General features: G+C 44.8%; 1 protein-coding gene across 1 annotated transcript in view; it reads right to left on the reverse strand.

Annotated features, from left to right (window-relative positions):
• COL23A1 (collagen type XXIII alpha 1 chain) overlaps window positions 1-17,890 on the reverse strand; it is a 184,165-nt gene that overhangs the window by 38,295 nt on the left and 127,980 nt on the right. Inside the window, exons 4-5 of the mRNA XM_085073631.1 lie at window positions 11,352-11,359; window positions 8,155-8,181 (exon numbers count right to left, since the gene is read on the reverse strand). Of these exons, the coding sequence (XP_084929757.1) occupies window positions 8,155-8,181; window positions 11,352-11,359 (35 nt within the window). The remainder of the gene's footprint in view (window positions 1-8,154; window positions 8,182-11,351; window positions 11,360-17,890) is intronic.

The following is a 17,890-nucleotide window of genomic DNA, read 5'->3' on the forward strand; positions in this document are numbered from 1 at the left end:
ATTTGGAAACAATTTACACATGCAGGCTACATCCTGCATGGCCACTGAGCCAGGCTCTCCTTGCTCAGCTAGGAAACACCAATTCTTTTTACGAGGAAGGGTATTTAGGGGATCCCCAAAATCTCATCTCCCTGCATGTAACATCCAACCCCAGTCTGGTGGGAGATCCCAAAAGATGGGGCTGCTCTGGGCAGTGGGATGAGCTGAGTTCCCCTCACCCAGAGAGACCCCAGCTGCAGCAACTCTCAACCCTCTCCCACATTTCTTTCCAAAAAGGCCACCTGAGCACACACCCTGGGCATTGCCCACAGAATCTGCTGGGGCTCAGCAGCACCAAACCCTCAAAGGCTCCTCTGAAACTGAAATTTTTCAGAGGGAACTGTGTCCCACAGCCCAGGCTGCCAGCAATAAATCCCCCAACAGAGGTGTCAGGTAAACGATGCAGAGCAGCCTGATAAGAGCCAAGCGTGTGTTAACAAGGCAACCAAAAAACCCCACAAATCTGTGCTCTGTTCCAAAGAAAAGATCTGTCCACAGACTGCTGGGAGGCCTCTGCCCATTCTTTGATGGAAACAGAGCAGAAAGGAGCAGTAATTTGCTAAAAACTTCGCCCATAATGCAAACCAGACGGCTCTGCAAGGGAGCAGCCACCTCGGAGGCTGGGCTGGTCCCTGCCGGGCATCGCGCAGAGCCAGCCTCGCCAGGGAGAGCCCATCTCCTTCCACAGGGCACCAACACTCCCAGTGTTTCTGAAATCCTTGGGAAAGAAACATACAAACACACAAAACCAGAAAAACCAATCCCAAGCCCTATCCTTAGAAAGTTTTTGGGGCAGCAGCTCTGCCGCCGGTTCAGCCCCTCCTTTGCATCACTAGCCTGAACTCACCAGAGCGCTTCAGCTCCCAGCTGTCTTCCAGACATGTCAACCACATTCTGCAGGGTTTCAAATGGAGATAAGGGACCTCTTTCCCTGCAGGAGCTGCCTCTTCTTTAACCACAAGATGTGCCTTCTTCTGTCTGTGCACAGAGCTTCCTCTTTGTTTTGGATGTCTTCACAAAGATGCTCAGGAAAAACATCTGGAATGAAATCTAACGCTGACTGGTCCAAAGGGGTGGAAAATAAACACTGGGCTGGAGCTGCATAGGGCACTGCTTGGGTTTTTGAGGAAGGTCACTTGGAGATGTCAAAACAGAGCCAGTTTGCTCACTTCTCCCACCACAGAGTGCTGTGCTTCCTGGGCAGACGTGCCAGATCATCATTTCAGAGGCAAGAACTCGCTCATCTGTGCATCACATTGCACCAGTTTTCTTCCAAAACAGCAAAGTGCTTTTATGGAAAAAAGAGTCCCCCGACTTCCCCCAAATTTCTGAGGTTTAAATGAGTTCCATGTGTTCTGTGCAACTGCTTTCTTCAAGCATTTGATGTCCAGTTGGGCTTTGGATGTATTTTTTTTAATGTCCACCAATGAAAGAGGATGATGGCCTCTGAGGTGGGGATGCAATTTTTAAGTAGGTAAGCAATTGTTTTGGAAGAATGTTGGCATTTCAAGCAAACACTTCAGCAACTTGCTGCCTTTATATTTTTCCCTCATCAGTGTCATTCCTGGTTGACAGCTTCTGTTTGGATCACCTCTCTTTAGTGGTTAATGAGAAAACTTCTTGGTTTTCTCAGTTTTCCTCTGCCTAGACACCAAGCCTCTGCACCACAGGGCTGGACCTGAATGCACTGGAAACAGAGCTGCAGATCCACCAGCTGCACTCAACACTCAAAGCAGGGAACCAGAGGAAAAGCAGCACGAGAAGCCAGAAACCAAACCTCTGCCCTGCCAGTGCAATTTGGGCTGCAAAGTTCTCCCCTTGCCATTGCTGTCAGCACCTTCACCAGACCCTCTCCTCTCCCTTTCCAGAACCACTGGAAGCACAGAGGATAAACAAATGCATCTGCAATTCCTCTACTGGGTGGGACATGAGACAACTTTTTATTATCCCTGTGGAAGAATTACCTCTAAATCAAAAGGAAAATAAACTGCTGCCATGAAGAACTAGTCTTCACAAAATCACTGTTGTTTCCACATCAGAGAGCCAGCAAATGGATGTAGCAGGAAAACACGCTGGATCTGCTTTCCCTGTTTAAAGAGGGTTTTCCCTCTAGGCAAATAATTACGTGAATTGGCCACAAAACTGATATTAAAATAAAATGAAAAATACTGGAACTACAAAGTTTGCCTTGTAAAATGAATGTTTGTTACTTCTGTCTTTTGGGCTCTTACTGGGAGAGGTATGTGTGCAAATGGCTTCATGCACAGGAGACTCTCCTTGAAGTCTGAAAATTTATGAGTAAAACATGAGAACAAACACAGGACCCTAAATTACATTTATGACCTTGATTAGCCTAAGAAAACGAAATACCTCACCAACAGAAGCCTTCATCACACCACGCAGTGTTTAAAAATATCTAAGTCTAGCAGTGCACAACCAGCCAAAATACCCATGAGATGTACAGGCAGCTGTGTCCATGCATGAGCTACCACCCAAGGAAAGCATTTACCTACTGCAAAAAACCAAGAAAATTTGGGATCCACACAGCCCATGAGATCTGACCATGTAGCATGGCTACCCATGCCTCATGTGGGATTTCTGGCAGCCCTCCTGAGAAGTTAAAACACTGCCTGCAGCTCTGTTTGGGCACAGAGCAATCCCACAGGACTCCTTCAGCCACTCTCCTGGCTGCACCCTGAGGACACCCAAGCAGCACTCAGAGGTGATTGCAGAGGTGGAGGCAACTCATCAAGACATCAGGCAGCTCAATTCTGAGTTACTCCTACAGTTCTCTTGTAAAAGTAGTTTGTTGCTAATGCCACATCTGGTTTTATGGTGTTGCCATTTCCAAATGCCTGGTTAAGTGCATGTCTTGGAGCTTTCTGGTAAAAGAGGAACCACAATGGCACGGAGGAGCTGCCATCAGGAGCAGGCTTGGGCATGTGTTCCTCATTTCCCACACATCATCCTGTCTGCATTCATAGTACACTTATGGGTCACACACAAAAAGCTTGCACAGACTTTCCCTAAGTTGTCTACTGACTGAAATTCTTAATTGCTGAGGGCAGAAAATTCCAAACTCCACTGTTTATGGTCAAGGTCTAGAGCTGTAACCAAAGTCACTGTTCCAGTGCTCCACTGTGCTGGGTTTTTATAAGTCAGGGAACCATCTTGCCTTCTGCATGTGCTTCTTCAACCCCTCTCACAGACATCAGCCTAGAAAAACACATTTGGCTTCACTTTATGTCTTGAAAATTAATTAAAACCAGAGTTTTACCATCCTTACCAGTTGATTTCTGGCTTATACATTACAGCTGACTTCAGTGGATAATTCTGGATTTACAACACTGCAGCCAAAGGAAGATATTAGCTCACTGTCCAAGGCTCCCAAAATAAAAGTTTCTGAAGATGCTGACCTGCTTATCTCCAACAGCTCCTTAGCGTGATTTGGACTATAAATACATGAGAATGGCCTGTACAGGGGTATTTCAATTCCAACTGAGCAAATTATTCCCCAAAATGAAATGCCAGCATTGAGCAATGCCTGTATTGTGATTGTCTTTTACCTTAAGTCTATTAATTGATTATATTGGTGTAGTGACCTGTTATTAGCAAAGGACACTATTAGTGATAGAATCATGGAATGGGTTGGGTGGGAAGGAAACTTACAGACTACCCAGGTCCAACTCCTCTGCCCTGGTCAGGGACATCTTCCACTATCCCAGGTTGCTCCAAGCCCCATCCAACCTGGCCTTGCACACTTCCAGGGATGGGGCAGCCACAGCTTCTCTGGTCAACTTTTTCCAGTGTCTCACCACCCTCACAATAAATAATTTCTTCCCAATATCTAATCTAACCCTGCCTTCTATCAATTTGAACTCATTCTCCCTTGTCCTGTCACTCCAGGCCCTTGTAAACAGTCTCTCTCCAGCTCTCTTGTAGCTCCTTCAGTACTGCAAGGCTGCAATTGGGATGCCCCAAAGCCTTTTCTTTTTCAGGCTGAGAAATCCCAATTCTCTCAGCCTTTCCTCACAGCAGAGCTGCTCCATCCCTCTGATTATGCTGGTGGCCTCCTCTAGATTCACTCCAACACCTCAATGTCCTTCCTGTGCTGGGGACCCCAGAGCTGGACACTCAATGCTGAATTATTTTGAGTAACCAGCTGCATTACTGCTGAGCAGGCAGAACATGAAGTTTCTTCTCCCTGCCTTCCCAAAAAGTTCCCACTGCTGCAAGAGATGGGCAGGATGATGCTTGGGTTCTTCCAGGAAACACATGAGTAATTAAGGAAATTCAGAAGGTGAACATTATACACTTAAGGAGCAAAATGAGTAACACCCTGCTCAACTAAAAATAAATCCTAGTATTCTAAGGGAAACATATAAAATAGGAGACAACTCTGTTTCATATCATACTTTTCTTCTGCAAAGCCTCTTCCCTGCTCTGCTTTCTATTAATGAAGACATGCACATGAAGTAATTCCCCTCATTAATCAACTTCTTTCTTTTGGTTTCTTCCCACTTGAAGTGACAACCCTCCATTTGGGATGTCACGTAGCAGTATAGCTGAGACTGATTTTAGGGATGAGTAGCAGAGGCAGTTGAAACTCTCAAGAAACAGAGACTTTGGCTTCAAAAGGCTTCTCCAGTAAATGGAGAGAGAGAAAGGAATGGGTTCTGGTGAACCACAAAGGCTGCATCTCACTGGGAAAGAGGAGATATATCATGTAGGAGAACAACTGAGTAGTTTGAAGGCAAGTATAGAATCATCCCTGCATGGGGCAGGGAAAGAGATGGGGCAAGCTGCTAAAATCACTGTACAGCCATTGCTTAGAGTCACAGAATCATTCAGGTTGGATATGACCTGTAAGATCATCAAATCCAATCATTACCCCAGCACTGCCAAGCCCACCACTAAACCAAGAGCCACCTCCACACATCTTCTAAATCCCTCCAGGGACAGTAACTCCACCACTTCCCTGGGCAGTCCAGCCCAATGCTTCACAACCCTTTTGGTGAAGAAATGTTTCCTAATACCCAATTAAACAGCTGAGCAATGCAGAGATCCTCCTGCTCTGAAAGGTCAGCTCAAAGCCTACTCGCAGTTCGGCTCTCCCATCTGCTCTTCATTTTCTCCTTTTCCTCCTGCCCAGATGCAGCTGCCTGCCCTGCTCATGAAAGCAGCCCCAGCCCTGCTGCCCCAGCCCTCTGCAGAGCCAGCTCCTCCCTCCCCTGCCAGCTTCACGGGGACAAATGACCCTGACACACTGCCAGCACATCCCGTCGAGGGGAGCCCTCGGCAGCACAGCTCCCTGCCTCAGGAAGCACAGCTCGGGACACATCCCAGGGGATCCCAGTCCCAGTGTCTGCTCCTGCTCAATAAAAACCACATTTCCATCATTGTGATGGAAGCACATCTGCTTTTCTTCTGCTGCCCTTGTGCAAACCTGAGCTCAAGGCAGCTGTGTGGCAGCAGGGCTCCTGCCTCACCATGGGCATCAGAAAGGCTTTTCCCCTTAGCCTGCCCCCAGTATCAAAAGGTAAACTGTTGTCTACAAAGTCTTTATCCTTCTGTCAAATCTGGCTGAAATGAGCCAAGTTCAAATGGGGAAAGAGGGGAGACGACAGACCCATATACAGCCCTCACACTGAAATTCAGGCTGAGGTAAGTGCTGTAATCCATGATCAGTAGGATTTCAAAGGCAAATCAAACAAGAGCAGAAAAGCAACAAATCCCAACATCCTTCATAGCTATTATGACAATGTTAGTAGGATATGCCATAGGGCTAAAAATGGAATCTAAATCCTCTATGGGGTTTCAAATATAATAATAAACCTACAGAACTTCATAAAGAAAAAACAACTGTTTCTGCTATAAAGTTTTATTGTAAGGCCCAAACCTCTCCTCTTACGATGTTAAGTATAAAAATATTGAAATCATCTTATAGAAGCTGTTTTCTCTTTCAGCCCCATTTCCAGAGCTCTGGATCACTTTATCCCTTTAAAGCTTCCTTTGCTTGCAGCTCAGTTACAAACGAGCAGCTCAAAGCACTGCTGGCCAAGGGATGCATGTGCCACCACAGACCAATTAATATCCACCTTCTACCTCTGCATTTTCACCACATCCACCCCCCGAAACAGCTTGGAATTTATTTGATCACCCTGAAGGGAACTAAATAATTAAATTCATTTGAATATGCAACTGGATTTAATAAAATCTGTCCATATGCTTCTGCTGAATAATACTCCCAAGCCTGCTTTATGTTTAGTTTCCTCCTTCTTCAGGTATACATCTTGCTTTAGAAATACAATTATCCTCACCTGTTTATTGGATAAAGCTAATTAGTGCAGCCAAAGCCATGTGGATGCAGTAATTTAGCGTTTTCTAGTTTCAAAGTCAGGAATAAGACCAACCCCACAGCTCACCTGGAGTGCAGGTCCTGGGGGTAAGAGAGAGGAGAAAAAGCCTTGAGGTAATGTTAATGCCATTTTCCCAGGGCAGATATGGCAGCAGAGTTGAGGTCACTGCCAGTCCCTGACACCATCCAGGAGAGCTGGAGCATCACCAAAATCCCTCTGCAGGAACTGGGACAGGCAAGGTGCTGGGCTGCCCATGGGTGATGCTCTGTCCTAGGGAACAATCCCTATTTCCTCACAGAGTTTGTGGTTTTCAGAGCTTTGCCACTAAACCACATGGCAGAGACATGAGAAAGGACAAACCTGCCATGGGCACTGCTGATCCAGCATTGTCTGCCACAGCCCACAAGGGCAAAAAGCCACCCTAAAACTGACATTAAACAGCCCATTAGAGTGAAACATCACATCTTAACTTCTAATACATTAAACCCTTAATTTCCAGCAGATCCCTGAGGCATCTGTACAAGCTCCTGGCTCCAGCATCTCCAGGCTGCTGCTGGCAGGTGCCGCCTGAGGGAGACAAAGCCCTTCCCTGGACCAGAGGGAATCTCCCACTGCCTCCCTGCATTCCCCTCACAATTAACTCCATCTATCCTCATCAGCTGGTGCAGCCCCACGTGCTTTCACGACAGGGATGTGACAGCAGCACTGGCTGGCTCTGTAAAATTAACCCAACCTTTCCCTTTCTGGGGAACAGCACTGTCCTCTCCAGGGAGGATCACAGGGGTCCAAGGGGAAGGGAAAAAATTGCAAATTGGAATTCCCTTCCAATCCTCCTCTCTTGAGCTCCCTGACACACATAAAACTCAATAGTTGTTTCTATGGTTTCTGGGCACTCAAAGGGAACCAGGACAGGGTGTGTGGTGGCAGAGACAAGCAGGGAGTTTTCCAATGCAGTCATTCAGGAAAAAAAAAAAAAGGGAAAAAAAAAAAAAAGACAAAAAAGACAAAAAAATGGGGAAAAAAAAAAGGAAAAAAAAGGGCATCACCCACAGGAAGGGGAAGGCTAAGAACAGCCAAGAAACCCCTTCCAGAAAAACAGGCAGTGCAGGACTCACTGCCCCCATTAAAAAAGCAGGAGCATAGATGGAAACTCTCCATGCTGTGAACATGGAGAATTTACATAGAGTTTTTTACCACCCCCTTACACCAAGAGTGTGCTGGGGAGTTGCTCCCTGAGGAACTGCAGCACTGTGGCTATTCAAGAGCATTGATGAGGATAAGGGGAGCCAGCCTGGGGGCTCAGGTTTGGGATGTGGCCAGGGCAAGGACTCCCTCCTCCTGCATATCCAGCAGGACATGTCTTCTTCCAGGGAAAAAAATTTGGATATGAGCAAATGAGGATCTATCGCAACACCTGAGGCTCTTTCACCAGTGCCCTCAGATTTGGCCTCTTACAGCTCTGAGTGGGACAAACCCAAAGCCTTCATTCACTTTGCAGTCAAGAGAATTCTTAGGCAAGAACCAGGAAAGGGCCCAAGTGTTTCATCCCTATAAGCATTAATGGAAAATATTGCTCAGGCTTTTGAAATTAGGGCTAACTTTCTCCAAAGCTATTGCTAATGAAGAAAGAGGCAAGAAGAGGGGAAAAAAAGAAGCTTAAAACAGGCAAAGAAAATCAAGCATCATGGGAAAAGCTGGAGAGGACCACAGAGCACAGATTAGAAAAGAATAAAAATAAAAGGAATAGTGGAGTTACCGGGTAACCATCGCGTCCTGACTGCCCCTGTGGGGTAACAAGGGAGATAAGTCAGTCAATGCACCTGGAGCAGCTTGGCATCACACAGCAGCAGGCAGGACATGGGGCCATCAGCTCTGCAGCCAGCCCTGGCACTAAGCTCCAGGGAAACCCCTCGGGGCAGCTTTCCCAGCAGAAAAGTCACACCTACAGTGTATTTTCCCCTGGATTTTGATCTCGTGCTCCCCGCTTCGGCTACTTACCGAGGGTTTTGCCAACTTGCACCCAGCCCTGCTGCCTGTGCCCAGCCCCTGCTGCCCCTGAAGCCATGGATTTGTATGGCACACGCCAGATCCTGGTGTGATCCATAAACCTGCCCTGGCATGAGGGCACCAAGAGGAAAGGAAACACCTGGGGGTTGGGGAGAGGTGGTGGAGGCTGCAGCTGCTGAACCAGCAGCCAGGACAGCAATCACTGGGCTTCAACTCCTGATCCAGGGCTTGATTCAGTGAAGGTTTACCCCTTTCAGATCCATTAACTTCCTTGCAGGGTGCAGCTCTCCCAGCTCACATCTAAGCTTTGCTTTACTTTGCAATGAAGCAGAAAGCACAGCTGCTGCTGCGGGGAAAGACCCTATTTAAGTTCCTAATAACACCTGCAGGATGGGCAGAATAAAACACAACCCATTCAGGATTTTTCCCCTTCTGTGCTCTCCTCGGGAGGTTCCCAGAGGCATTTACAGCCTGAGCTGCAGTTGCCATGCCCTGAGCTAGAGCAGAGCCTGCTGCAAGCCAGAGCCAGGGCAGATTTTGGAGAAGGAGCTGTTAAGGGTTAGCTGGTGCACAAGGAGGTGAGGATCTGGTACAGCAATGGCATCTGCTCCCATAAACACAGGTTTGTGTCAGTGTGCTGAAGGTACAGAGCCAGAGTGAGGCTTTCCCCATGGCATGGAACAGCTCTTGCAGTCCCTCCACACCACACACAGGGGTTCTCCCTTTCCCCAAGCACCCCTGCAGCTTTAATGCCTCCTGCAGCACTCCTGATTCATCAGAAACAACACTGACTTACTTCAACAGCCGATTTAACCAATTACAGTCTGGGGATAAAGTGTACAGGGAGATGTTTATGGCACTGGAGCACACAGAGATAAATAGGAAACACTTGGAACGCCCTGCCCTCGCTTGCTGGGGAGCTCCCCAGCCAGCACACTAACACATAATGTGTTTGCTAATATCTGTGACTGTAAATGTTTAATTACAGTCTGTGGTAAGTCTATTTTTCAATTGTAGAAATTTCCTACCCAGCATGTGATTTTAATACTCTCCGAAACAGAGGGTTTATAGCATATCTGAGCAGAATACCCCTTACTCACAGACAGGACAATCAATCATCCATCAGCCACAAATCCTGTACCACAAATTCCAATAATTCTGTATGCATAACTAACTTATGACAGCCAAAAGAACAAAATACCAGAACAACTGCTACTAGGGAACAACAGAATCGAGGATACAGTTAGAGCAGTGTGATGCTGTACATGTAAGAAGTAATCAATTCCTTCTGGCCTAAATGAAGAAACAGAAGAAACTAATAAATGCAGTACTGTTGAAATAAAATAATATTGTGGTTCTGTGGGTTCTAGGACTTATTTTATATTATACTTAAAAAGTCTCTGGCAAATGCTACTTATGCTAAAAAGCAGGATTAAAAAAAACCAAAATCAACCAAACAACCAAATAACCCCACCCACACCAAAAATTAACTAAACCAGGAGTTCTCTTTCAAACAAGGGCAAGGGGAGAGGAAAGGAAAAAAAGGTCTTGTTTGTGTTAAATCTCCCCTGTGCTCCTTTTGCAATTCAATAGTGCCGTGGGAACCAGGAAATGAAACCAACTAGAGACAAAGAAAAATTAATAGTGCACCATATGTTGCCTATGCTGGATCGCCATGATAAACGTGAGCAGACAGCACACGTGAGGCTGCACTGCACCCGGCTGGGTGGGCTGAGAGCACCAAACAGCTCCACAAACCCACGGCAAATAAGCCAAAGTACTTCACTCAAGGGGCAGGTATCCCTTAAAGGTGTATAAATGGCATTTTTAAATAGGTAGTATCCCAATATCCTCTTTTTTGTAATCCCAATAATCATTTCGCTCAACCCCGTCTTCAGTCGTTACATTAAAAAATGAACTTGAAATAGAAGTAAAAATGCAAAGGGCTGAAAATCCCTAACCAAACCCACAGGCAGTGCTGCCAATCCCAGGAGAACCAAAGCCATGGTGCTGGGACAACCCCCATGCTTCATGTGCACTCCTCGTCACCAAAACACAACTGGAAATTAATTAACCCAGGAATACTTTAGAATTTATTTTCCCTAAAATTAGTCTTTTTCAACCTAGTGAAGCTCCATAGGAAGAGAGCACCATGGAGAAATGTTTCTGTTAGTGCAACGGCAGACAAGGCAATGTGGCTGCAAACAGCCTTTGGGGGGAGAAAGGTAGAAAACCAGAAGCACCTAATGCCCACAGTTTAGCTTTTAAACAATCCCTCAGCAACTTGGAGGGCACAAACAAAATGAATTCTCACTCCAAAACCAGCAGGAGAACAGCAGATTTGGATGTGGTGACACAGCCAAAGGCACGTCTGAACATTTGAAAGGAGGAGTTGACACATTTTCAACTATTACCCCTTCAAACAACTATTTCCCCATAAATTTTCTGGTTGCATTGCTAGGAAGGCTCATTATTCTACCCAAGACTTCAAAGAAAGAAGCGAGCAAGCTATGGTTTTCCCTCTAGCCCCCCTTGTGAGGTGACCAAACCCGTATTAAATGCTAGAAACACAAAAGATAAGGAAAGCAAGACAGAGCTTTAGAACCAATAAACCCACTAACATGTTAAAATATTAGTACAGCACTCTTTCTGTTAAATAGAGGCAGACTAAAGAACTCTTTAAAGGGAAAACTCCTTTTTACTGAATATTTTCTGAGTTTAAAATTACTGGAAGTCCCTCAGGGCAGCAAGTTAAACATTTTAAAATCCACCCCCCCCCAGCATTGGTCTACAATCATGAAAAAGAAATACAGCAGCATCTGGTACCGATTTTGTTTCCAGACACACCTCTACCAAAAAATGCTGTGCTTTTGCAAGGACACTGAAAGGCAGGGGAAGGGGAAGCCTTAACTTTGTTGATCCAACAGTAAAATCCACGATACTTACTGCAGGTCCTGGAAAACAAAAGAAAAACAAAGGAAAAAAGTGTCAATGACAAAGAAAAAAAATATAATCTGACAAAACAGCACATTGCAGGAAACAACATCAGATTGATTTGGGACTTTTCAGTCCAATTCTCATGGTGATGACTTTCCAGACACACTCAGCACCATCCACATCCTCCTGTTACAGGACAATCTCGCCTGTGCTGCTGGCAAAGCAGTGCTGACAGGGCTGTAAATTCGCTCTTTTCCCATCTTTTCCACAGTAGGACTCTGTTCCCTCTCTCCCCACAAGACCCTGAGCATCTCACAGGGCAGTGTCCCCATGCAGGGTGGGGCATCACCTACAGCTGCAGAGCAAAAGCAGACAGACGTGGCCAGAAAAATGTGTCCATTTTTACGAAAAAAACCTGTATTTTCACCATGGACCTTATTTATCCTTCAGGTAATGCAAGAGGAGCAGGAGATGAGCTCACAAAAGCCAGAGGAGCAGTACAGTGGAGATGAACAGCAGTAAAAAAACAAGTATCTCCCCATATCCCCCAGCAGTGCAGGGTGTTTCCCACCAGCCACACCAATTCCTGCAGTTTTCCCACTGCTTGCCCAAACTGAGGTGAACCTAATCCATATTTCAGTCCTGTTCACAAGGCAGCCTATAGCCCATTTTGGGAATTCCTCATGCTCTAATTCTTGCCTGATCAAAACCAGAAACTAGGCACAATTAGCAAAGGGGAAAAAAAATGTGGGAAAGCTTAAAATGGAGGAGAAAAAAACAAAAAGCTTTGTTCATCTTATGTTATTCAACCATATTATTCAAGAAACATATTTCAAGCCTTTTCAAGGATTTAAAAAATTGTTTTAAAATTAAAAACATTGCTAAATTGAATTAAAAAAAACCCAACCAAACAAGAAAAGCCTAAGAATGAGGAATGGCAGCAAGAAATGACTGGCAGTGCCCCAAGAACCACCCCAGTGACCTTGTCTGTCACCTGGAGAGGTCAGAGCCACACACAACCACAGTGAGTGCCCAGCCTGGCCAGGGACAACCTCCACACCTCCCTGCAGGCCAGGAGCACAGGGGCTTTAGCTGACTCTCCTTTGTTTAATTTCTTCTGAATACAGAAGTCAATGGCTCTATGCCAATTTATTAACTGAGAATCATAAACCTGATTTATTAACTCACTCTCACCAGGCTACCCACAAAAGCCCTTTTGTGGAAAAGTCAAGACTAAGTCTCAAGAAGCAGGCAGGAAATTATTTTAATATGGGATTTCAATCATGTACCAATTATAATCTCTTTGGAATTTGTTGCCTACTTTCCTTTTCTCAGCTACTGTTTTCACCCCCAACATGTGCAGGCAAGATCCCTTTTAAAGTGTTTCCTCCTCCTAAATCCAAGAATCAGTCAAATGGGGGGTCTGAATGTGCACCTTTGGATGTTCTCCAGCCCCATCTTTCACTGCTACACCAATCTTTCTGTGCTGTTGGACAATTGAGGCTAGAGAAATCTTCCTTGAGGCATAAAGTTAAACATATCAAACTGATCTTTTCTCCTCCTAGGAACAGCATCACTTTCTGGTTTGCTGAAGATGTTTTTCAACAGCCTAGCCACAAGACACTTGTTCCCTATGGAAGAAAGTCTGATATTTTGCAATTCAACAATAAATAAAGAAGCTGATCCTGCACCCAGGGCCTGCCATCTCATTGCACAAGAGATATGCTCTTTTCAAAGAAATTTGCCAGAATTTACTGCTAATAATTTTGACTAGCGAGGATCAGTTTGAGAGGCTGAAAAGAAGAACAAAACAACTTGAAAATTCTTTTTATAACAAGTAAAAGTCGGAAACAACCTTTGTGTATTTAAAACTCTGTAACAAATTAACTTGGGGGCTGATTTTAAAAGGAAGAGCAGAAAGACACTAATAATCTGCAAATGCACAGATTTTGGCCTGTGATTGATTTACCCTGACCAGGGATGATGCTGCTGTAACCAGGGCTGAACACCTTGTACTCAAGCCTGCAAGGGCATGGAGATACTTAGAAACACCAAAAGATTCCTTAAGAACATGGACAGCTGTGCTAGCAGGAGGTGAAAATCAAAACTCATTAAAAATTAATGACCCAGATTTCCTGATTGACCAACATTAATGTTATTTTGTATATCCAAAGCCCTAGTGGGTCACAGTGGCATCATCCCCAGCAGTACACAAACATATGGGAAATGACAGGTCACTGTCATTTATTTCCAAGTATTTTTTCAGCTTGGAAGTTTTGGGATAAGATGATATTTCTGTTAAATCTGCAAATCATTTATCATGCAAGCTCTCCCACCATGAGAGGAGAGAGCCAAGCAGGGGAAACAAAACCAGCCAAGCATTTCCAGCAGCTCTGGAAGAGTCAGAGGGGACTTGGTTGCAATTCTAAAGGGCAAATAGCCCTTCCCCAAGGTAGCAAACATGCATCTGTGGCCACTTGAAGACACAAAAAAATTATAATAAAGAATCTATATTAATGCATGATTATATGTATTTAAACACACAGCATGTGTATGCATCCACACAGAGTTATTAATTCAGGATGCTGTAAGGGGGAGTAACTGAGTCATGGGTGACAACAGAGGAGGACAACTGCTACAGTCATAAGAAATCACAAAATCTGGGAAAAAACTATTTTTTAGTGTGTGTTGACCTCTAACTCCTCTCTATGCCTCAGTGCTGGGGCACACAGGGAATATGCTCTCCTAGCAAAGACTCATTACTGATAGAAAATGTGGCACAGATTAGATTTTTCCTGAAGTTCAGCAGAAAAAGGAGTCCTTGGGTATGAGGTTGCTGCAGGCAGTTCATAGTGAGGAATACAGGGAACAGGAAAAATCCCCAAATAAATAAATCCCAAAAAAAAAAATTTCCTGTGTGATTTACCCACATGCAGCCACACAGGTACTTACTGAATAACAACTGTATATTTACACTTGCCACTCAATCACACGGTCAATGGTTTGAAAGTGTAAATCTTGATTTGTAAAATATGGGATTTTAACTACATGTAGGGCTGGGAGAGAAATAACACTTCTCTGCATACAAATCACATTGCTGTTTTCCTCTTTAAAAAGCTTTAGATCCTTTTTTGTTCCTAATCAGGATATTTGCATAAAGAGAATAGTTGTAAGAAAAAAGCCCACCCAAACAAACAAAAACAACCTTTTGAATTAAATTTTTTTTAGAAGTTCAAGTTAAGGCAACACTCGTAGCATAATGTAAATTTGGAAAGAAAAAGTCATGGGTGGTTGGCAGAAGACTTTTATCCCAATTCAACAATTTCAACACATTTCCCCAAAAACTGCTTTTGAAATGAAAACATTTTGTAAACAAAACTTTTTCTGCCAAACCCAGAAATTATGCCAAGTCAGGATTTTCCAATGAAATAACACTTCATCAAAAAACCACCCTCTCAGGCCCACCTGTAAAGGAGATTTTGTGCCTAAACCAGCCAGTGTTTATCCCCTGGGCTGTAGCTGTGCACAGCTGATGCACACAGGTGCTACCCAACAGCACAGCCATCAGCTTGGGGTGTCAATGTCTGCAGGCAGCTCTTGCTCCATGTGAGCAGAGCAGAGCCTTATGCAGAGATTTCCCAAATGGAACATTTCATGTGGATTTTCTCCTGGTTTATCTTGAGGGATTTTGAGCTTCAGATCAGTTTTTGGACCAATCTTCAAGCCAGGGGAAGAAAGCAGAATGATATTACAAGAGACAGGGACATCATCTCCCACCATCCAGTTGTGCCAAGACTTTGAACCAACACTTCAACTAAACTCCCAAATCCTGCATGGATCAATCTTTAAAAAACACCCCAGCACAGATCAATCTTTAAAAGAAATAAACACAAAGCCCGGGGAGGGCTGTGCATCCATACCCCATCTCACTCACACAGCACCAGCTGGCAGCAAGAGGGGAAGCAAAACCTCCCAGATCCCTGGCAAAAATCCGTGTTATTTCACAAACGCTCACTCCAGCAGTTGAACTGTGTCCTCACTGGGACATATCACATTGAAAAAATAAGCTAACATGACATTAAACCTGATTTTGCCTTTGGCAAGGAAAAAGAACTGCATCTGAGATGAGCAGCCTGGCTGTCAGGACCAACCATGACAGCAAGTGCTGCAAACCCTTTCTTCCACCCCAGTCAGAGAAGGCTGAAAATCCCATATAAAATTGTATTAATATGTGCTATTTTCTTTTTAAACACCATTCCCATGGGTGGGTGCACATGGCTTTTCAAGGCTGTGCTTGTTTTCCAGCTGGGAAAGAAGCTGCTGATGCTTATGTGCAGGAATAAGGGTGCTGGGAGCCTTGTGTCTGTGCTGGCAGGATGGGATGGAGCTTGGGACATGCTGGACCAGAACAACAGCCAAATGACAGCTCCCCAGGCAGGCTGCTGGAGTGAATCTCCTGGCCTCATGGCAGCAACAGTGGGATAAATTGGTTTTTAAAAGTAGCATCTTTGGCAGTAGTAGCACCCAGGAGTGTCACTGCAGTTGCAGCTCCAGGACATGAGCTCTGGTGCTGCAGCAGGGATTCCCATGGGGCTAGGTGATGGAGAAGGTAAATAAAATGGGTTGGATGGAGCCCTTTGACTCAATTCCTGCCTGGTTTGTTCAGCTGGGCTGAGGGTGGCAAGAACACTCCCCAGGTACTTGATCCTTGGTCTGAGGTCAGGAAGGTATGGCAGTGGGGACAATGCCACCATGGGAGCTCAAGCTGCCACCAGAGATGGGAAGCCCAAGGCAAGGCTGGGGTTTAGTGCAGCCCTCGCTGCCCTCCAGGGATAAAACTTGTTGCCTTTATGCTTCTCTACAGCAAAATAAACTACCAAGCCCAGAGACAGAGTCCCAGCAGGACCCACTGCCTGCCCTTGGGACAGGGGGAGTTCACCCCATTGGTTTAACCTCACTGGTTTAACAGGAATTTTTTGAAGCATGTGCAGCCAGGCTTGTCCCACTTCCAAACAGTTTAAATAGTAAATTTTTTATCCTCCAGAAATGGTTTAAAAATTAATATTTTATAGTATGGCATATATCTGTGGAAGAGAGCAGTTGTCCCAATGTGTTTTCATGATGATGAATTCTTAGTTTAGAGAAACAGAGCTGTTGGATTAATTTATCTGAATCCATCATGGCAGAAGAAAAAAGCAAAATCCAGTCTTGGTTTAAATCAAGAGGAGGGTGTGATTAAAAGGGACAAGAGTATCTCTTAACAGTTTCTCTGCTTGTTTCTTAGATATATACATTTGAAGTCTCACTATGAATCTGAAAAGGTTTTTCAACACGACCATTTCAACAAATGCCAGAGAAAAATACTTCCCTTGGCAGGGCTGAGCCTTCTGGCTCTCCAACAGCCTTTGTCTGGAGGCTGTGAAGCTCTAACCAGGCAGGGTCCCCAGGGATGGACACCAGCATGCTACACAAACAAAGTTTTATTCACATTTATCAGCTGCAGCGAAGGAACAAGGACCTGGTTTATGTGTGGTCAGGCTCTCAAACAAATATAGAAATATATATTCAAGTTATCTGGAAAAACAAACATCTGGCAGCTCAGCCAAAAGCAATACACAGCAGGATGCCTGCTCCCTGTGTGTCTATCTGCAGTGGGACAATCCACAGGCTCTGCACTGCATTCCTTGGGTTTCACTGCTGTGCCCCTTCCAGCCCAAGTGTGTGGCTGTGTGCAATGAGTGGCAGCTGCACTCTTCTCTATTCTCCTCCACAATCAAAGAAATTTCAAAAAAAGTGTTTCTAAGGTTTGAATTTTTTAATCAATAATTAATTTTTAAATTTCTTTTTGTCTTTTATAATGCTTCTTGCTGGTTCTGCACTGATTCTCTGGCAGCTTTCTGCTTCATCAGAGGGATGCTCAAGTGGCATTTGCAGATGTGTCACAGCACGAGGCCAAACGCTGCTTTTCCAAAGTTTTGCATGAAGCAGGGAGAAGAGATTTAAGGGCTCAGAGCAACCTCCCAGATTTTTGTGTGGGCCAGAGACACATCTTGCACAGTGTTTACATAAATGCCTGCATATCAAATCAGCTCCATTGGCTGACCTCTCCAGCTGCCCTTGCTTGAATGCTGTATTCCACTGTGCTCCTTAAAGCCCTTAGGTGATATTTAAAAAACAACCAAAAAAAAAGAATCAAAGCTCTCTGGTGGCTATTCCTACAGCCCCAACTTCTGGGAAAATGAAACAAATTAGCAAAGCTGGCTGGGATCCACCACCACCCCATCAGCACCTATTCCGTGGCCAGGAGTAAATCCCTGATGCTTCAGGAACAAAAATATCACAGAAAACACCTAATGCACTCTGGAATACCATCAGTGGAAGAGAAATGCCTGCCTGCCTTTTTTGTCCATCAGTTCATGTGCTGCTGCTGGTGGTGTGCAGCACATATCCCCTCAATTTCCTTTCTTCAGAGTTAAAAAAAATTGTTTAAAATATTGGTGACCCGAAAGTTATGTGGCCCTTTTAAAATTCACAGTGAATTTTCTATA

Source organism: Lichenostomus cassidix, chromosome 13, assembly GCF_008360975.1.
Source record: "Lichenostomus cassidix isolate B80296 chromosome 13, HeHo_3.0, whole genome shotgun sequence".
NCBI classification, from domain to species: domain Eukaryota; kingdom Metazoa; phylum Chordata; class Aves; order Passeriformes; family Meliphagidae; genus Lichenostomus; species Lichenostomus cassidix.